Raw genomic sequence first — 19,042 nt, 5'->3', positions numbered from 1 at the left:
CTTTAAGATTTTGTAAAATGAAAAGTAAAAGCCCTGCAATGCAGCGGGACTCACAGTGTTAAAAAGATGTCATCCATAAGGTATTATTTTTAGTTACATCTATGGCATCACTGGCTGTGTAGACCATACCATTGTACACCTTAACTATAACTTTAAGTTTCTAAGCATAGGAGAAAAAAAATGGTCTGACAGTCTTACAAAACCCCCTTTAATATTCAAGGTGGAAACTCGGAAAATCGATGTGCAATGTGACAGTTTGTGTCTTCAAACAATTCAAAGGAGCTCATAAATATAAAATATGTGTCTCTTGTCGACCAGTGCCTTTCTATAGTTTGTTGACACTTAAGTATTATTTTTTTTCTAACAAAAGTAGTTGCTGTATGAAACTTCTAATATCGCTGCCTGCAAATACAACTCGAGAGTCTGAATTACGGTCGAACAACATATGACTTGAATGCAGCATCAATTAACTCAGGTGTGGTTAATTAACTTCTTTTCATCTTCACCTCTGCCCTCACAGAGTCTATGAACGCCCAAGACCTGAAGTTAGCGAAAGTTTGCATTGAATTCACTTTATAAATGTTTGCAAACAAAGCATAACCCAGTGGTGCATTCTTTAATCCCTCTTTCCTTCTTCCTGACTCATGCTCCCCACAGACCTTCATGCCTCCCTTTGTACAGCACTCACAAATCCGCTATGGCAACGAGGGGAAAAAAGACAAGGGGAGAAAAAAAAGAAAAAAGGAAAAGATTTGACAACATGGCGCACTTTCCTTGAGAAAAAGTTTCTCCTGAACGCCACACAGCTCAGTCTTTGCGGCTTTTCCTCGCAGTTTGTCGACACTCGTGCAGCGTCGTGGACTTTTATTGCTACTTTTTGAACACCTCGTGATACATGAACAGCTGATTAAACAAAGTGAAGAAGGAGTGTGATGGGATGAGAGCGATAACCCGACGCACAAACCAAAGCCGTCAGACAGGATGGAGAAGCAAGCGACTCCGAAAGAAAAGGTAAATAGATTTCACAACCACCACTTTCTACACTGTCAAAATGCGAGCTGCCATTTTTGTAGTTGTTGGCATTTTTTTTTTTTTTTTTGCGTCCACGAATAACAGTTTTTTTTTTTTTTACCTCGCGTCCTGGACAGGAAATACCTAATGACCATTACTGGGAAAAGCTCGTAAAAGCCTTGTATCGATTTTCCAGTCATGCATACTGCACTGCACTGCACTGTGGGTGTGTGGGATCTCCTGGAGAAAGCAATAGCCAACATAAATGTGACTTAAATGTCAACAGAAGGTCATGCAGATTACAGAAATTGACTAAACCACACTTCATTTGTTTTTGCATGAACAGTGAAGCTTGCACAGGGGGCAGTAACTCTGTGTGTGTGTGTGTGTGTGTGTGTGTGTGTGTGTGTGTGTGTGTGTGTGTTGCCATGAGTAAATCTAATTACCCCAACAAAACTGAAAATAAGTGCGTTCCAGCTATATTTGCCTTTTTAGGAGGTGAGTTCAATCTCTGTCTCCTTGTGATTAGGTTGCTAGGATGTCCTCTGTGTTGGTGTAGGTTCTCATTATCGCTCACTCTCCACCCTTCCTGCCCAGTGCTGCCCACATACACACACACAGGAGACAGCCCTCCAGTTTGTTGCAGCAGATGGGACAGCACTCTCAGTGGACCATTCTATAAAATCTCTCTGATGAGTTCCCTTCACTCTCCTGCTAATCAGATGAGATCAGCCTGTGCAGTTTTTGCTTGAAGGGGGAATCGACAGGCCTGATATAAATAAATAAAAAATAAAAAAACTCTTCCTTTTGAGAGCAAGCCTTGAATCTAAGCATGCGTGACAGTGCTGTCAGTTGTGGGTGAGGACGGTGCTCCCTCAGTGTGTGTTGTGTTTTCCTGAGAGCTGGGTTGTCAGTCAATGTGACGTGCAGTAAACACTTGTTTTGAAACCTCCGTGCACACACCCCACTGGTTTACCTGTTGCAGCAAAGATCTTTTACCAGTCCACATGTGTTGAGTTGGCTTTTAGAGGTACGATAGAAAACACTGGATGCTCTCAAGTTCAGCCAAAGTAAAGCAAGAAGTTATTTCCTTCCATGTGTCACGTGATAGAAAATATTATTTGATGGTTATAATGCAGAGATGAAGAAGAAAAGGTGCAAAAGACAAAGGTCAAAGGGTGAGAGAGAGAAACTCTCTGGTGCTGCACTGTAACTTGACGATGAATCTACTTGATACCCAAAGCCTTCATATTTGCTGCGTCTACTCCCCGGGCCTCTGGAAGTAATTACCAAGCCTGCCCTATCCCAGAATTCAGTCTGAGGAGGTGTGGTGAGAAAGAGGTATAATGGAAGCTGGCCTTAAAAACATGCAACACTGACATGAATTTCATGATTGAGTAACACGCGGCTAACCGTCCCTGTTAAATGGATACGGCGCTCGTCTACTTAATCAATCAGACTGTATTGGTTGGATGTAGCAGCTTCAGTAAAACGGAAACACATTCAAATGGTGTGCATGCCAGTTTGATCAGGAGTGAGTGGGAACAATAATAGATTCTATCCCACATTTATGCCGATGGCCTTGCTCTAAGGCCGGTATTATCTTGTTGTGGTTGGACATGTATCAGCACAATGAAGAGGTCTTTATAGCTGATGTTGAACTTTACACCATTGTCGTGTGTCCAAACTGCGGTATAGAAGAATAACAAGGAAAAAGCTGTTAACATCAGAATAGATGTGGGCTTAATTGATCAGGATGGGAAAGATAAAACCATGAGCTAAAGACCTCACCTGTTTTAAACCTTGGTGGATCTGTTCTTCATAGACAGGTAAGAGTATTGAATTAACCTAACTTGGACTTCAGTGCAAAATGTTATATTAAATGTGCTGTACAGATGTGCAGGTCTTTCAGAGGTGGAAATACACAGCAAAATCAGCAATCTCCCTTATGTATTAAAAAAATTAATCATTATTTAGACAAAAACTTTGCAATTATAGTAAATTACATTTTAATATAATTGAGAATTTTGTCATTTCATGTCCCAATATAAAGATAAATAACCTTTTCTTTTTTATCTTTTTAGAATGGGATTTCCAGGTGTCTTTGTCAGCTGTCAGTCTCAGTGTGCTTATCTGTAATGCCATTTGATTGAGCTAAATTGAAGTAGCTAGAGACATAACCCTCATACAGGTATACAAGGCCAAATATATGGATCATATCCTCACTGTTTTTTTATATATCTTTTTCACAGCAGACCTTGAAGTTCCCTTTTCATAGCGGGAAAAGCCCCAGTGGAACAAATTAGATTAACAATGGCTCCGTTAAATTAGTTCAATGAAAACCACAACACTGAGTCAGCATGCACAATACTAGAGTCCTCGAGCTGACTGAACTAAATCAAATCCAGCTATTATTAATGTTCCTTCATAAGGATGTTTTGCTATGACATGTGAAATATCACATAGGACTACAGTATGTTTTTATTTTATTGCTTCAGTGGGAGATAAAGAGTCTGTGTGGCGAAACATCCTGCTTCATATTCACACATTAACGTTCCTTCACATTTTAGCCGCCCATTCTAACTACACCATATTCAGTTTGTTATTGAGTTCCATAAGTTATGAGATTTTTCAATTAGCTTTCTCACCCCTTTCGTCCATTCCTCCAGTTTTCCATCTTCGGTTCTCGGACAGCGGGCAGACCAATGAGATGCATTTCTGGAGACCAAGGGGCCAGGTTTGGTCTCAGCAAAGCAGAGTTCATGGAGAAAGTGCAGCAGAGCAACGAGGCGTGTCAGCGTGGTGACTTTCAGGCAGCCGTTCATTTGTACACTAATGCCTTGGAAGCTGACCCACAGAACTGCATCCTCTATAGTAACCGTTCAGCAGCGCGTCTCAAACTGGGACAACACCAGGCGGCACTGGATGATGCTGAAAGAGCTTGTGAGCTCAATTCCAAGTGGCCAAAGGTAAGTGTGCCTCAGCTGCTTAAACTACTGATAGGCTAAAATTATAGGACAGTGGAACAACATAAGGAAGAAGGCCTGAGTTTTTCACCCTGCGTATAAAAATAGTTTATCTTGTTAAACAGAAATTAATGACTTTTCTCAAGTACACCATTAAAGCAAAGAATTGTTAATCTCAAACATAAAATGTAATTTAGGGCCGCTGATGTCCATATCATTGCCAATTTGATCTTTAATTATCAGGACTTAGCTGCATAGATTGAAATGGGGATGTGCTGTTTTAAAGATGTGTGACTTTTCCAGTATGTTTGATTAAAAAGGTGTTTTTTGTCAAATAGTGGGTAATAAAAGTACAGCACGTAATACCGTCGTATCATGGGATTTTATGTTGTTTTCCTCACTGTTTTTCCTCACAAATAGTAGATGATTCATCTTCAGTTTAAAGTGTTTCAAATTCCACTCACATGTTAGCTCCTCAGTTGCCTTGTTGTGGCTGCTGATCAATACAAAGTTTTCTGGGGTCTTGTCTTTGATCTTGTCCAGGCCATGTGGACCAACCTGCGATAGATTTCACATTACTCAGCCGCAGAGATCACTGGGAGACCAATTCCTCTCAGTGATAGAAATGCATTGATTTCATGATTTAGCATGGAGAGATACTTTTGTCTTTCCAGAGAGAGATTGATGATAATGTGGTAGAGTGGTATTGATGATAATTTGTCGCTGCCATTGATGCATCAGTGACCACTTCTTCTTTGATCTTTGGTCATGCATCTTCAGACCCTCAGGTAGGTTTAATCCTCTGTGAAAATGTGGCATTGCAGTGAGAACTGAAACTGTCGCCTTTTATCAGCATAGATATTGTTGTGTGCTTGCTGCAGTGTCCCATATGGACTGTCACACATGTCGTCCTTCTAGCTCCTATTGTTCACTGTAGTTCTTCATATTATTGTTATTATGAATATACGGTTGCTGTCCAGCTGTTGTTTTAGATTCTTCTCAGTACAGTTCTTTTTCCATGTCATTTGATATGACCAATTCTACAACAATAGGCTCCTCTTCATGCTGTCACTTCTCCTTTTGGAGCATCTGAGCATTAACAGAGTACATCTCGTTTATTTGGGATAGATTTCATAACCCTCTGAGGCATGTGAGGCCAAACTATATAATTGAAAATCACTGCCAAAATCATTCTCCTTTCTCCTCTTTAAATGCTATCCAAGTACAATGAAACTCTTTGTGGTCAGACTGGGGGATGGTTGGCTTAATCTAGACGGTGTAGCTCTGCTTATTCTTGGATTTACAGCCTGACAGCTCGACTCTCATGCTGATGTTTCTGTGAGCAGACTTGGTGCCGATGTACAGCCTGATGCTTATGTTTTACTTCGTGATGTAAGACAAAAGGATTTATATGTCTTTGGTATTGACAATTATACAGAGCGGTGCATGTTCATGTTTTAAAATCACCACTAGGGGTCAGTCTTGTCAAACAGGAAGGCTGGTAAACGTATGTAATCCGTGCAGGACAAAAAGGCATTCAGGCAATTTAATTTTCAAGATGCTTTTTTTAAATTCTGTGGGTTCAAGGAAATGTTCATCATGGCTGTCATATAGATTTAGAAATGTGCTTAAACCTGTATCAACACAGCCACCGTGGAGACAATTTTACTACTTGATTAATGTATACCTATACATTAATCAAGTAGTAAAAGGACAAGGTCACAACACATCCATCTTCCATTTAAAAATAAATTGTGTTGTATCAATAAACTAAAATCACATCTTTCTAATCAGAGTATGATATTTGTGTATCGTTCAGCTATAGCGGATATGAATGAACATATATACACGCATATGAATTTATTACAGCTCCTGTATTAAGTTAGTGCTGTCTCACAGAATTGATTAGTAATGGTGGTCGTGACACTAAGGCGTTGGCTTCGGAGCAAGAGAGGTTTGGCGTTGTACAGTCCATCTGCTACGACTGGATGTTTGATGAAGGAACAGGGATTAAATCACGAGGGTGTACTGACATTCAGATCCTGTGTGAGTACATAATATCATCAATCATACCTCTCCGTGACCGCACTTCTGGATTGGCCCGTCAAACAGTGACAGGCGTGGTTTTGCTGCCCCAAGCACCAGCGAGCAGCCCACCCTCCCGAAGCCCACAGCCAGCCTGTGAAGGAACCCCCCCGTCTAATATGTCAGCTTTGCCTGCTGTAAGTGCCAGAAAACACATTCTGTAAGAAGAAAGAAAATGTGTGGTTTAATGACCCGAGACAGCTTTAGGCCCTTTGTACCTCACCCTCTTACTGAATATAAAAAAGCTTAAATGAGAACAAAATAGGGTGTCATTTCATAGACACTTGTGTGTGTTTGTGTGTGTGTGTGTCTGTTCACATTTAGCCTCTATGAGCCTGTCTGGAAGGGAAGCTGCAAGAATGTACGTGTTTAATCAAGCTTCTTTTCCTGTGCATGAATCGTTTTTTAAGTACAGCATTAAACTTTAGCAAAACACTTTTTGGTAGACATGGGTGTTGGATTGAAAACATTTTGGCTTCCATTTCCAGTGAGTATTTTGTGATTCTGTGTAGCACCGCAAGTGTTTTAAGGCATATACCAGTGACTGAGAGGACAATATCCTCTCTAGATAGATCCCCTGTCTATTCTGCTGCTCCATCTGGTCCCTCCCTCTCAACACGGCTGTTCCAGCGACATGTTAAACAAACAGCCCTTTCTGCTATCGCTCCCAGTCTCCTCCGTGAGCACTGACAGGAGAGCTCCCAGGAAACCAAAAGACGACTGGCACTGCAGTGTCAGGGGAAGCAGCTCTATCATTTGCATATCTTCTGATTATAGGTTATGATGGTGCCCATCAAGAGTGTTCTGTCTCCTCAAGTGTTGTTGCTGAGACACCCTTTCATAATGATGGTTAAAACCCATGAAGCCTTGCTTGCCTGATGAGACTCATCTCAAAAAATGCATGTGCATACTTGAATACATTTTTCTTTTTCACCAACATAAAAATGTCCATTTACATCCCAGTAGAGGGACCATGTGTCTAAAGTGAGACAATGAGTGTTTGCATTGGAAAAGGTCATGGTGTGTGTGGAGCGCTGAAAGGTGACTTTAATTACAGTGGCACAATGTCCAGTAATTGTGTAAGAGTGGATGCTGACACCCCGATGAGGCATTCAGCTTCTTTTTCCTGCAGTCCTGGGTGATGACGTTGACTTTTGCTAGTACTGTACAATAAAAGAAAGGAGAAGAATGGTGTGATTTGAGGACCTAATCCTTTGCCACTCTTAGCGGCGCTCTGCTTTTCATGTGGATGAAAACCACTGGGGTGTAATGCTCCCCTGTTGGTATGACAGTCAATTAAACCAGCTCTCATCTGATCTCGGTGTGTGGGAAGAACTAAGAACCTGGCTTTTTGATCTCATGTGGAGAGTGGTTATAGCTCTTGTTCCTTTCTTCTTGCTTTCATTCACACCATCTGAAATATGTATTTCATCACACCTCTGTGACTTGTGCTATTATTTTCATACAGACTGAATTATGAAGTGAAAACCTTACAGTGAAGCTACAGCAAACTTTTTTTGTAGCTTTTGAAGTTTTGCTTTAATAAGACTCAAACTTTTAAACTACAAAAATGTTGAACAGTTGAAGTGTACCTATGATGAAAATTACAGGCGTCTCATCTTTTTAAGTGGGAGAACTTGCACAATTGGTGGCTGACTAAATACTTTTTTGCCCCACTGTATATCAATAAATATTTATACAATCTCTTGATGCGTATTTATGATTAGTATGATTTGGTTTGATACGAAAGAACGCAATGCAGCTCAACCTGCATATCCGCCCGTAGTTAGTCATAAACAGTTATAAAATATGAATGCCTCTAGTTAGTCATGAGAATACTAATGGGCAGCAGTGACTAGTGTGCAGAGAAAGTTGCTCACCAAGTAGCATTCTCCAATCAGATGAGTTGCTTCTTGCAAATGATTGGGCTATAATGAAAAATGGGGCACTGGAGCTCATCTACAACTGCACATCTTTCTGGATCTTGCTACACAGACGAGGCCTATTTTTTTTTTATTAGATTGGAATCATCAGAAGTAATTACTGATGACTTTCTGTCAAGTTTTCAGAATAACTCAAACAATCTAAAATTAAGTGGTGAGGATGACCTAGGAGAGGAGCTCCATATATTTTAAATATCCATCCATCCATTTTCCGTAACCTGCTTATCCAGTTAAGGGTCGCAGGGGTGCTGGAGCCGATCTCAGCTGTCAATGGGCGAAGGCAGGGTTCACCCTGGACAGGTCGCCAGTCTGTCAGCTGACATATATAGACAGACAACCACTCACACTCACATCCACACCTACGGGTAATTTAGAGTCTTCAGTTAACCTAACCTGCATGTCTTTGGACTGTGGGAGGAAGCCGGAGAACCCGGAGAGAACCCACGCTGACACAGAGAACGTGCAAACTCCACACAGAAGGTTGTCCAGCCCGGGAATTGAACCCGGGCCCCTCTTGCTGTGAGGCGACCGTGCTAACCACTACACCACCGTGCAGCCCATTTTAAATATATAAATTGCAAAACACAAATTACATTTAAGCAAATGTAGAAAATTAGCTTGATAGATGGATTGGAAGATTTGTGACTTGCAACAGTTTATTAATATATCCAAGTAAACTCAATTATGTGACAGCATACTAGATCCTAAAATATCTTGTATCCAGTCTCCAGTTCTAGATTGTCGCCATTCGAGTATTAATATAGCTGTTGTGCACAACAGTAGAGCTGTGTATTCAGTGAATTAAAGCCACTTTAATTTGATTTAAATTGTCTCAAAAAGTACTATGGTGCATATCATGGAAAAACTTTTACTATGATCTACACAGAAAAAGAGCTCCCTTGCCAAATATGCCTTCAGGTTTTGTTATCAGTAATATCAATGTTTGGGGATCATTGGTTTGTTGACCTTTTGAATGCCACAGCAGGGTTTTTATGTAAGAGTTTTAAGGGATATACTCTTATTATGACAGTGTGCATTCCCTGCTGCCTCTCTGTGAAGATGTGAGCTTGCTGAGGGTTAAAATAAGGTCTTGCTGCCAGTTTCCCCTCTCCCACTGCTGTTTTCCACCGTAGCACCAGAGCTCACTATGGAGAGAGTAGAGTCATGAACCACTAATAAGAGGGTTCCGTTTTACTTCTACCCAGGCGAGGCTTGAACTAATGAACAAATCAAATGAATGGCATGTAATTATAGGCCGGAGAGAGCGGGATGGACAGAGGGTTGGCGCTAGCGGGCACAAACCCCAAATTATTTGTCTGGAAAATCTCTGAAATGAGCGGGAGCAGTTCAATTCTGTCTTTTTCCTTTGCAAAGCAGCACTGCAAACATGCATCAGCCATAACGGAGGGAAAGTGACCCCACACAAATGACCCCACACACAACACACACACACACACACACACACACACACACACACACACACACACACACACACACACACACACACACGCGTCTGCTGTTTTGATTTCAACAGCACTTATTTGGCAGCTATGTTGTTCTTTATGAAGAAGAGATGAAACTAGTCCTGTGCTGCAGTTGTCTGCTCAGCAGTGCTGCTCTCTCTTACTTGCTATCTTTGTGGACATGACATTCTGCTAAAAGACGCTTCTTTCTTGGATAACCCAATTCAAGTGTTTTGAATCCCATGTGGTAGTATTCAGTAATAAACAACGTAAATGTATCTAAGCTACTGCGTTGTTGTGAACCTGATAGATGCAATTTGAACCCCAAATCATATCCCCTTCTTTCAGTCGAATAACTGACCCACAATTGAAAGCATCAACATCCAACGCAGAATCAGCTCACATTACCATTTTATGAATGTCTTGCTTCTGTGCCTGTTGAATTGCCAGTGAGTAATACAGCTCAGGCACCACACAAATTACACCGGTAATATGACTGATAGAATTTATATCCAGATTTGCGCTGCTATTTTTCTTTAGTCCACTAACTCAATATACTGTTGATGTGTTCTGTATTTCTTCCTTTTTTTTTTTTTTTTTTTTTCTTACAATTTGGAACGGCTGATTCCAAATCCTGCTTACCCGGATCGCTGTGATGGTGGCCAAGTGGTTTTCCTCTCTGCCACCCAGGCGCCCCACCAAATTGTAGCGTTGAGTAAAATTTAATCTGCTTTCAAGAAACACCAGGCACACACACACACACATACTATACAGTAAAAAAAAAAATGGAAATTGGCCTGTCTCCTCTTTTTTACACTGACCATAAGCTCCGTACAAAATATATCTTCTTTGCTTTGCTGGATCCCACGAAGTTCACAATAAATAGGCTTTCAATGTCGGATGATGTAATGTGGTGTGATGTGTGTGTGTGTGTGTGTGTGTGTGTGATGACCTCGCTCTAACCCCACAGCTGTCTGTCTCTAGACTGTCCTGGGGGCCTGGATGAGTCAGAGCTGGGTGCTGATGTCACCCTCAGTATAATGTGTAGGGCCCATCAACACCCTATCAAACACCTACTGACCGGCTCACACAGATGCATGATTTTAAATCAACTTCCCCCCAAAGAATATTCAATCCAAATTGTGTGTGTGTGTATATGTGGGTATTTTCATTTGGCTAATTTGGTCAGTATTGAACTTTTTAGTGTGTTAGTGTTGCATAAATCATTTTTCTTTACCTTTTTTGTTATGCCACTTTGCAGATAAGCTATTCAGAAAATTAAATACAGCGACCTCTTTGTCCCTAAAGAAATAAAATGTGTCAAAGCCTAGGTAAGCACCGCGAACAAGAAACTTTCAATCATGTTAGAGAACGTCTGCACACTTAGAATGCTTTTTCCCTCCGGATACATCAATTGATTACCAGCTTAATAGCTTTCTGCTTGCTATTACAAGGCAAGAAATGTCAAAAGGCCCAGAGAAAAGCAAGCTCATTGCCATGCTCATGGCATAACAGCCTGCCGCTGATAGTGGATCAGCTTTACAAGGCCGAGGAAATGAGGAAAACAATTGCACCCTGCTCCTAGCACACAACCTCGTAGGATACAATGCTTTTTGATGCTCTTTTTTTTGTTTTCTTCCAGGGGTTCATTTTGCAGTCAGCCCCGTATTGTGCCCCTCCCATCTGAGAGCTTGGCAAGGCTCAGGTCCCGAGACCTGGATGTATCCAGAATTAGCACAGCCTGGCTCTGCTGCAGGGAGGAAGCAGTCCCATTGGGGAAATAGGCTAGAGCATAGAGCTACCTGCAAGAAGCCCATTAGTATAGACTGCATAGACAAGATGAATAGCAGAGCTGGGAGTTTGTCCTCGCTCAGATCTTCATCCTGAGCCGGTTTTCTTCACCTCTGGACTTGAGGTGACTAGTTCACTCACTTTTTCTCTTGTGTCAGTGCCATCAGCTGTGTCAGATACTTACCAATGTTACAACGCAGAATAAGAATAGAAAAAAGTAATTCTGCTGATTCATAATGTCACAGATGTTTTGGTATATCTTCATCTCTTTAAGGAGGTGCAAGGTTTGGTCTGTTCCTACGCCTTCATGGAAAGGGTTCCTTTCTGAGCTTGTGGTCTGTTTCATACGGCACCTATTCATGATGTAACCTCCTTCCCAGAATGAGTCATATGCCCTAGTTCCTCCCAGAGAAATAAATTGCTAGGGATAAAGGTGCCACTAATTCTGTTTCCAGGTGGCTGACTAGCATTTTTGGAAAGAAGTATAGCAGTCGCTTGAGAAAATCAGCATGAAATCAGTTCTTACTTGGGGAAAAAAAGGACAAAAGGTCTAGACCTAAAATGTGTGGCCAACCCTTTTCTGAGTGACTTCTCTGTTTAGTATTTAATTGTTTTTACTTCCAGTCAGCTCTACAGTGCCATTAATGGTCAACGATATCGTTCATCATTATTACAAATAGAAACAGGCCACATACTTTGCAAATCAATGTATACACCAGTGTTAAATGTCATTGGACATTAATAGAACACATTTGTTCAATAATGTCGCTTAAAATCACTCTTTTGTTTCGGAAGCAATCAATTGATGCATCAGCAAAAAAACAGTCCTATTTGTCACCATTGCTCATGTGGAACCAGAACATGAAATGTAATCAGGCTTTAGTTTAAGTATGACCTAATTTTTTCTGTTAAGTGAGTGCTGCATGGTCACAATTTTCTGTAATTACTGACTTAACTGGCATGTCGTAAATGATTAATGATAGATGATTTCTTGGAAGGCAGTCAGGAACAAATAATGCAATATGCACAATATTATGTTAACTTGCTACTGTGATAATCTCAGATTTTCTCCTGAAATGGTTAGCAGGACCGTTTTAATATTCAAATCCAGCCCAGTTAAAGATGGATCATTTTTTTCTTTCTAAGTGTCTTGGTGTGTAATGGATTCCAGTCTAATTCATTCTTCTAAAGTGCTCCTTCTAGATCTCAAGGCTCGTTTTTAGGCAGCTAGATTACTCACTTGTGTCAGGTTATTACAATTAGCTGTTTGAGTGCCCGCACTGTTGTGTCTTACCTCGATACTTCCCTCTAATTCTGTCTCTCCATAATGAGTTTTACAGGGAAATGCACCACCACCAACAACAGCAGCAGCAAAATGGAAGTGCCTGGGGAGATGTATTTGCTAAAAAAACAGGAATGCAGGTGTTGTATTTATGTGTGCGAAGCTGATAAATGACTCCGATGGTTATGGATACAATCTCAGTATTTGACCAGAGGCTGAGCTGTTCCAGTCAGGCATTAAAAATCACACACACATACACACACACACACAAAACAGAACTCAAGTGTGTTACTGTTTTAATGAGCTGAACAATCAAATATACCGTCAGTGACCAGAAAAACATAAACATCTCCTCTGTAGCACACTGAAACATCTTTCATCTGGATTTTGGATGGCAGCCATTGTGGCGGCAAAAGATCTGTTGCGTCCTTCGTTGAGGCAGTCGATGTTGAATCTGACTATGCAAACATTGGTGCTTTGCTCTCCTTTTTAATTTATATTTCAGTGTTCAATTGGCTTGCTAAGAGTTGGATTGTGGTGGTCGGATTATTGACATCATTTCACCCCAATGTTCCTCAAACCATAACTTGGTGACTCTTGCACCCTGACATCTTGGGAACATGATGGTCATGCATAGATATATTTGTTTCAGGACAATGATACACATTTAATGATGAAGCAGTGTGTAACAGTTTTAATGCCCTCAAAACAATCAGTCTCACGTACTGCACAGGTCTGTATAACAAATCCAGCGACCCAAGTAGGTAACACCCTGCAGCCCTGCCCCCTAAAAGTTACGATCCCATACAAACTGAATCCTGAATCATGTCTGATTGATGGCTCAAACACAGGGCTTCCACCCGGGATACTGCTGTTCGTGTCCCATGTGAACGAAGGGCTTTGTTGCCTTAACGTAACCTTGTTTTTTGTTTTAATTTTGTATTCATTTTAGGCAAAACCACGATATATTTTACTAAACCTAACAAAGTAGTTTAGTATAATAATAATAATAATAATAATAATAATAATTAAGCCTTTATTAGTCCCACAATGGGGAAATTCAGTTCTCTGCATTTGACCCATCCCGGAGGAGCAGTGGGCTGCAATGAAGCGCCCGATAGTCAACAAGTACCTTAAGGTAAAGTTGAAAAGAACTTTGAAGAGAGTTTTGTTTTGTTGTTTAACTACTTGTTTGAAATGGTTTAAAACTGCTACCATTCGGTACGGAAGAATTTTTCTTCACCTTAAACGTAATTGAAGGTGCAATTAAGTTATATTGGAACGTAATTTTGTAGGAGAAAGGGTTGCACCCTGAGTCTACCAGGTAATATTTCTGATGTTTCTTAGCTCCCAGTAAACACTTTCAGCAGCCAGCTTGTACAGGAGTGATATGCATTGTGTCTTAGGTATTGTTAGTTCTGCTCCACCCTTATGCAGTGATCTTGAGTCTCCAGTAGTTGTGGCCCAAACCCCCTGACGTCCCCCACATTCACCTGCCAGGAGCCTCCTCCCACAGAGAGAATGTTTTCAAGTGTCTCTTATTCTGCTGCTTTCATTGTAGGTCTTTAAGATTGCTGCCTTTGAGAAGCGTAGCAAGTTAAGGATTTTGGAACCAACCCGCCTCCCTGGAACCAACAATTATGCCGTTCTCTATACCTGTTCATGAGCATGATTTAAGGCCACTTTTGTTAACCCATTCATATGCAGAGCAAGTGTGGAATTGGAGACGCTGTTGTATGCACCTGTTTATGGGGCGATATATATGCAAATGAGTGTTATGACTTTGACTGCAGGGGCAGGGTTTTTGTTTTCTGATCATTTGAGTGCAGATCTTTGTATTTGTACAAGACCAAGTCTGTCTCAGAAGGGAAAAAAGACTGGATTGGAATAAACAACACGTGTCCAAAGACATGGATGTTGTGTTGATTAGTTGATAAATCCACAAGTCAATCTTTATCTACAGATATTTTCATAATTGATTAATTCTTACTTTTGTTTTTCAGTTCAATTGTCTGGTTCCATCTTCTCAATTTTGATGCTTTTCTCATGTCATTCACATCATTAGTTTTTACGTACCCTTGCTGGTTCACACGATTCTCTCTCTGACGATAACCCCAAGGCTGCTTAGGGTCAGGTCACCCAAATAACAATAAATATATTGTTTGTCTTATTAACAGAGCAAATCAAAATGCTAGGAATCCACAAGGCAGCCCAAACAATGTAAATAAGATCACTGTTTATCGACAATAATACAATGGATTGTTAGTATAACCACTAAGTCACAGCAGTTCCTTAACCATATTGCATTTGGTGTAGTTGCTCCTATTGGCAACCAAATTTTTTTTTTTTAAGAGCAAAAGTGTAAAAAACGAAACAAAGTAAAAAACATAAATATAAAAAAACATAATTACATAATTGATTTTGGATGTTAAACAGGAGATGGCGGCTAAAGAATATGAGGGAAACATTACCTCAACAGGCACACATACACTTTCTTTCAGATTATGAGCTCAAAAAGAAGTAAATAGATTTTTAAATCAAAAATGTAACTGAAGGCAAAACATTTTAATGGTCACTACATTCCTAAATATAGTGGAAATTATAGTAGTCATGTTACAGTCATCAACCGCTTATATAAATCAGAAAGCTTGGGACATAATCATTTCTATACAAATGCTGTGTAAATATTTTGCTATAGTGATCAAGTTGTCCACTTAATTAATATTTCTTTTTCATACATGACTGATAAAAGTACGGCTATTCAATCCTTTTTTTTTTATTATTTGGCCATGAGCATTATGTTTCGGGTCGTTGTATGTCTGTATCTCCGTCCCTTAGGAACCCGTTGAGGGAATTTCTTCGAGTTTTGCCAAAGATTAATATTCTATGTTCTAATTGCTGTATGAAAATTTTACACAAATGTCTAATAGGATGAAATAATGAAGTGTTGACATTATGGACAGCCTAGTTGGCTAAGGCATACAACGGCAAGGCAGTAATTCTAGGTTTTACTTCACTCTCATGATACCTTCCGGCTGGTTCCCTGAGACTGGTGTCATTTCCCTCAATGAAAAACATAGTGTCCTCGAAGCGTATGACAAACTGCCAAAAACAAGCCAACTTTTTGATAGCCTACCTGGTGTAGTCCACTCAACACAACAAACAGGCATGGCTGCTAGTAATTGCGTCAGAAAACAAATGCGAACAGAAAAAGCACCTGTGGTTGAAGCTGCACTCATTAGGTGGATTGATAATGCCTGGTTGTGTAATGCCCCCTTGAGCGGGCCTTTGCTGAATAACAGTACTGTAGGCTGCTGTATTTTGAAAGCGATCAATAAAATGTATTAAATAGCAAAACAGTCCATTTCATTACTAAATAGTTGTGTAATAAATATACAAATGTCAGTTAGATGGTAATGTGCATGAGAGATAAAGAAAAATAAAAAACGTTCATAATAATCATCTGCTTATAGTGATCAATTTGACCAGGACAGACGTGATCACTATGAGCTGTTTCCACTGTACAAAATGTTATCCTCATTTACTACAAATACAGATTATAGAAATGGCTCAGTGGGGGCTATTATTAATAAACCTAATAATAATTACCTTGCAAATGAATCATTGAGTTATTACAAGTTTGTCTATCTTTTTATTAATAAGTTGACCGAGTCAGTTATTTTAGAAATACATTTAATTGGTACCTGTTTTAGAGAACAAAACCAGACCAGAGAACCTGAGACTTACTTATGTAGTTATTGACCCTGTAACCTCCAGACCAGATACCATACGTTACTCATAGCTGAAAGAAATGCAAGGTTAAGCATCACTTCCAAGGGAATCAACACTGAATTGTCTACACACATCTCATTGTAACAATGTTTCCCCATTGGACTACAAGAGCAGGTGGCGAGTCAGCAGTTGACAATTGCATTGACAATCCACAGATGTTGTTTTTAGGTTGAATGCTATTTTACTTACAATCATGTTATGTCATTACTACGAAGATTTGAACAATTACCCAGAAAAGGGATAATGATGCTGATGTGAACATCTATTATGTCCTCCAACATCTAGACAGGTGTCATTCTGTCGGCGCAGCAGAGCGTCAAATCTGGCAAAGTCTGTCTTTTGAGTATCGAACACTCAAAACCGTCCATAGAAATGTCTGTGTCCATTTGCAAGCTTGGTTTGTTCCAAACAGTCATATTTATCAGTGTTATAGTACTTATACCATTTTAATCCTCACCCACTAGCTTGTGAGCAGGTGCATATGTTGGTTTTTGCGCTTCAATAAGGCCACCTACATCGTCTACACTCTTAAACGTTTATCAAATAATTATTTTATTCTTACTCAGTCCTCTGTTAAAGCACATGTACATTTTTGATGTGATTTATATAGATTTCAGTTACAACTTAATTTGAAAAACTGCAAGACTAATTGGGTCAAATTAAACTGGGAGAACTGTTGTCTCGATAATTGGGGTCTGGTGAGCTCCAGCGTCTCTGTTTATTATTGATTAATGCTACCTAATTAGGACTTGGCATCTAACTATGTTGGTTAAATGATGTAAGATTGTGAAAGACAAGAAAGCTGTAAAAAGAATATTATTAAAGAAACATGATTTGCTTTTTCAAGACTTTGTAGCTGCACAGTTGGAGTAATATTGTAGCCAATGTGTGCTTGTAGTTGTATAAATGGTGGAATCAATCAAATGCTTTAATCAATTGTGATAAGGTTGTGCTTGAGGAAACACTTCTTACAAACATTTTTTACAACCACTGAAATCCTTGTCTAGCAAAACAACCCACCTATCAGTTATTGTGATGAAACCAGTGCAATGCAGTTCTTTTTACTTTCAGAGCAGTTGTGAAGGAGTCTAATCAATCACTTTAAATGTGACTGTGCAGCAGAATGAATTTCATTCACTGCTCTTCCAATCAAATGTTTCCACAAAACATTGTTCTGCCACACTGTTCTCCATTTATCTTTTGACACAATTACATCAGGTGACGAGAAAAAAAGGAAGAATTTTATACTTGCAATGTTTTCGTTAGTTTTTGCATTTTCTGACATGCATGCAGCATTAACACCCGAGTTGTTCCATTGAACTTGGTTCTGTTTTATTTTTTGGTTTGATAACATACGGTGCAGCGTTTGACATTGAATCAGCCACATGAAATTCTCTCCTGTGTTATACCAAAAGAAAAATGAGGTCAGAGCCTTCGTAGTGCAGTCCTTGGGAAATTCATATTTAACAATGAGCTGAGGACAGGAAACGGTTTGGGAAGTTTGTCAACAAAGCTCGGAAATGACCTCTTTCACTTGCCAGGGTCACAGTTGTAGCTGCAAAAATCAAAACACTGAGGAAATTTTTTACTTTTCACTCACCCGGACTGATGTAAACATAGACTATTGTGTGGAATAACTCGGTATGGGACATATTATGAAGACTTGTTTTGCTATAAAGCGTTGCACACTAATCCTTTTCAAAGGCTGTGCTTAAATTGCGAAGTTGCTATTCAGTGATCACACTGGAATGTAAAACCATTTATCTCCTATTTTCATAATTTTTATCCCAGCCTTTATAAAGTTTGTTTACAGATACACAGGCTGTGAGCATCATAGTGAAATATAGATGTATCGAGGATCAGAACGGTTCTAATTACTTCCACAGTTTTCATTGATTCATAAATAGAATAAATTACGCATTTATCCTAAGCATTGGCATGTTTATTTATGATTCAGTCTCCTTACGATCTACGTACTTCATGTAATTGCATATTTGCATCCGCCGTACCACCACAGTTCTTATTTCCCCGAGCAACACTTATGGCACAACACATTCATTCATGCCACATGGGATTTTACCATCACAAAGTCGCTGGTTACTATTCCACGATTAGGGTCTGCTTGTGGAAATATTCAGTTTTAATTTCAGAAAAAATAGGGCAGCAAATTAATGTGATATATACTAATATAATGTGATTTATCATGCCCCTATTTTAGCACCAAGGTTAAAATTGTACATACAATCTAATGGGTATTTTATGTGAATTTATTTTGCTCCATTTCCTTGTGTGTGGGTTTGTACACACCTGGATGTCAGCCGTCTGGCTGTTAGTCGTTGGCACAGTTGATACCAAAGCACAATTAAATAAGATGCTTATGTGGTTGTGCAGAACCCTCAAGGGAATTAAAAATCACTTTTGTCTGACACGTTTGATTGATAAATCGGCATGTTTGGCCAAGTGGGACAGGATGAGGGGAAGCCAGTCCGACAGGTCTACAGAAGTTCATATGCATCTGAATATTGCTTTTACACACTGTGCTTCATTGTTTAAGTGTTTTCTCACCACATTAAGTACTACCTATGTGGCTGAGATCATCTTGTATAGAAGCTCTGATATATGTCTTACAATAATGTAAACTAAATCAATATGCAATATTTGAGCATCCTTGGTGAATTGCCAGAGGTTTTCAGTCGTGTGGCCTACATC

The 19,042-nt window shown here is 39.7% G+C and overlaps 1 protein-coding gene across 1 annotated transcript in view; it reads left to right on the top strand.

Annotated features, from left to right (window-relative positions):
• Nucleotides 1-574: 574 nt before the first annotated feature.
• Nucleotides 575-19,042, top strand: part of LOC129101240 (tetratricopeptide repeat protein 28-like) — a 157,833-nt gene continuing 139,365 nt past the window's right edge. Inside the window, 2 exon segments of the mRNA XM_054610964.1 lie at nucleotides 575-1,011; nucleotides 3,681-3,980. Of these exon segments, the coding sequence (XP_054466939.1) occupies nucleotides 982-1,011; nucleotides 3,681-3,980 (330 nt within the window). The 5' untranslated portion in view covers nucleotides 575-981.

The sequence above is a fragment of the Anoplopoma fimbria genome, chromosome 13 (genome assembly GCF_027596085.1).
Source record: "Anoplopoma fimbria isolate UVic2021 breed Golden Eagle Sablefish chromosome 13, Afim_UVic_2022, whole genome shotgun sequence".
NCBI lineage: Eukaryota > Metazoa > Chordata > Actinopteri > Perciformes > Anoplopomatidae > Anoplopoma > Anoplopoma fimbria.
The sequence above is the reverse complement of the archived record's forward strand: the minus strand, read 5'-3'. Positions and strand labels throughout refer to the sequence as shown.